The sequence below is a fragment of the Gavialis gangeticus genome, unplaced genomic scaffold (assembly GCF_001723915.1).
Source record: "Gavialis gangeticus isolate Ggan-Ray unplaced genomic scaffold, GavGan_comp1, whole genome shotgun sequence".
Classification (NCBI taxonomy): domain Eukaryota; kingdom Metazoa; phylum Chordata; order Crocodylia; family Gavialidae; genus Gavialis; species Gavialis gangeticus.
Genome location: NW_017729017.1, coordinates 1,334,947 through 1,336,023, shown reverse-complemented (window position 1 = coordinate 1,336,023; position 1,077 = coordinate 1,334,947). Strand labels below are relative to the sequence as shown.

At 39.6% G+C, this 1,077-nt stretch overlaps 1 protein-coding gene across 1 annotated transcript in view; it reads right to left on the bottom strand.

Annotated features, from left to right (window-relative positions):
• Positions 1 to 1,077, bottom strand: part of EDEM2 (ER degradation enhancing alpha-mannosidase like protein 2) — a 37,008-nt gene that overhangs the window by 9,698 nt on the left and 26,233 nt on the right. Inside the window, exon 5 of the mRNA XM_019513008.1 lies at positions 466 to 677. Coding sequence (XP_019368553.1) covers positions 466 to 677 — 212 coding nt within the window. The remainder of the gene's footprint in view (positions 1 to 465; positions 678 to 1,077) is intronic.

Sequence of the window (1,077 nt, the reverse complement as noted above, 5' to 3'; positions counted from 1 at the left end):
AAAGGACAGCCTAGATAAAACACCTCCCTCCTGGAAATAATAAAAATAATAAAATTTACCTTAGATTAATGCTGAAACTACAAATTCAGTTTTAAAACAGCATTTTAAAAAAGGAGATCATCAGTGCTCCATTACTGTAAGAAAAAGATAGTTAAAACCTATACAAACATGAAAACAAAACCAAAAAAAAAAAGCAAGTGTACCCATCAGCTATTTCTGGGATGAAATACAAGAGCCATATTACGTGGTATTGCAGTGCTAGAGGACAGGAGGTGGATACTGAAGCTGGTTCAGGCATTCTGGAACAGAACATTAGATACACAACTACTAGGACTACAGTTATTTACCTAGCACTGTTAGCTTTAAGGGACATAATTATTCAATACATTTACAATAAGCTAACTTAAGAATGGATCCTATGCATTATACAAAAAGTAGTTAAAAAAACATGGATAAAACACTCACTAGTCCAATATCAGAGCGATTTTTCCACAGGGCCTTAAGAGCTTTCCTGGCTACATCCTCGAACACTGGATCACCTGTAAGATGGCTTAATGTGGCAAATTCCACTATAAATGTCCCAATGCCAGCAGTACAGGTAACTGGGGTCTCTCCAGGGTTTACTCCATGCAGCAAATTCACTGTCCCAAATGGCATCCCAGTTGGGGTCTGAAAAGCTTAAACATGTTTTTGTTCATATCAATGCACAATATTTAACAAGGTGTCAGCAACTGCCTGTCTCTTATTCAACTGCATGTACATCAACAAGAGACCAGGATGGAGTAGCTTCCAACTAGTGCACAAACTAAACCAGGGGTGGGCAGTTATTTCAGCTGGAGGGCCACTTACTGAGTTCTGGTGAGCTGTTAAGGACCGCAAGGACAGGTGTCCCATCTTCTGCTATCTTGGGACTGGAAGTCCCACCGCTAATCCATGGCCTTTGCCACCAAAGTCCCTCCCCTTGCCCCCAGAAGTATTCCTTTAGGGGGATTGCCATCTTGGAACCAGAAAAAAACCCAACCAAATCATATACTAAAAATCAAGCATCCACTATAACATATATGTTTTTATTAAAAA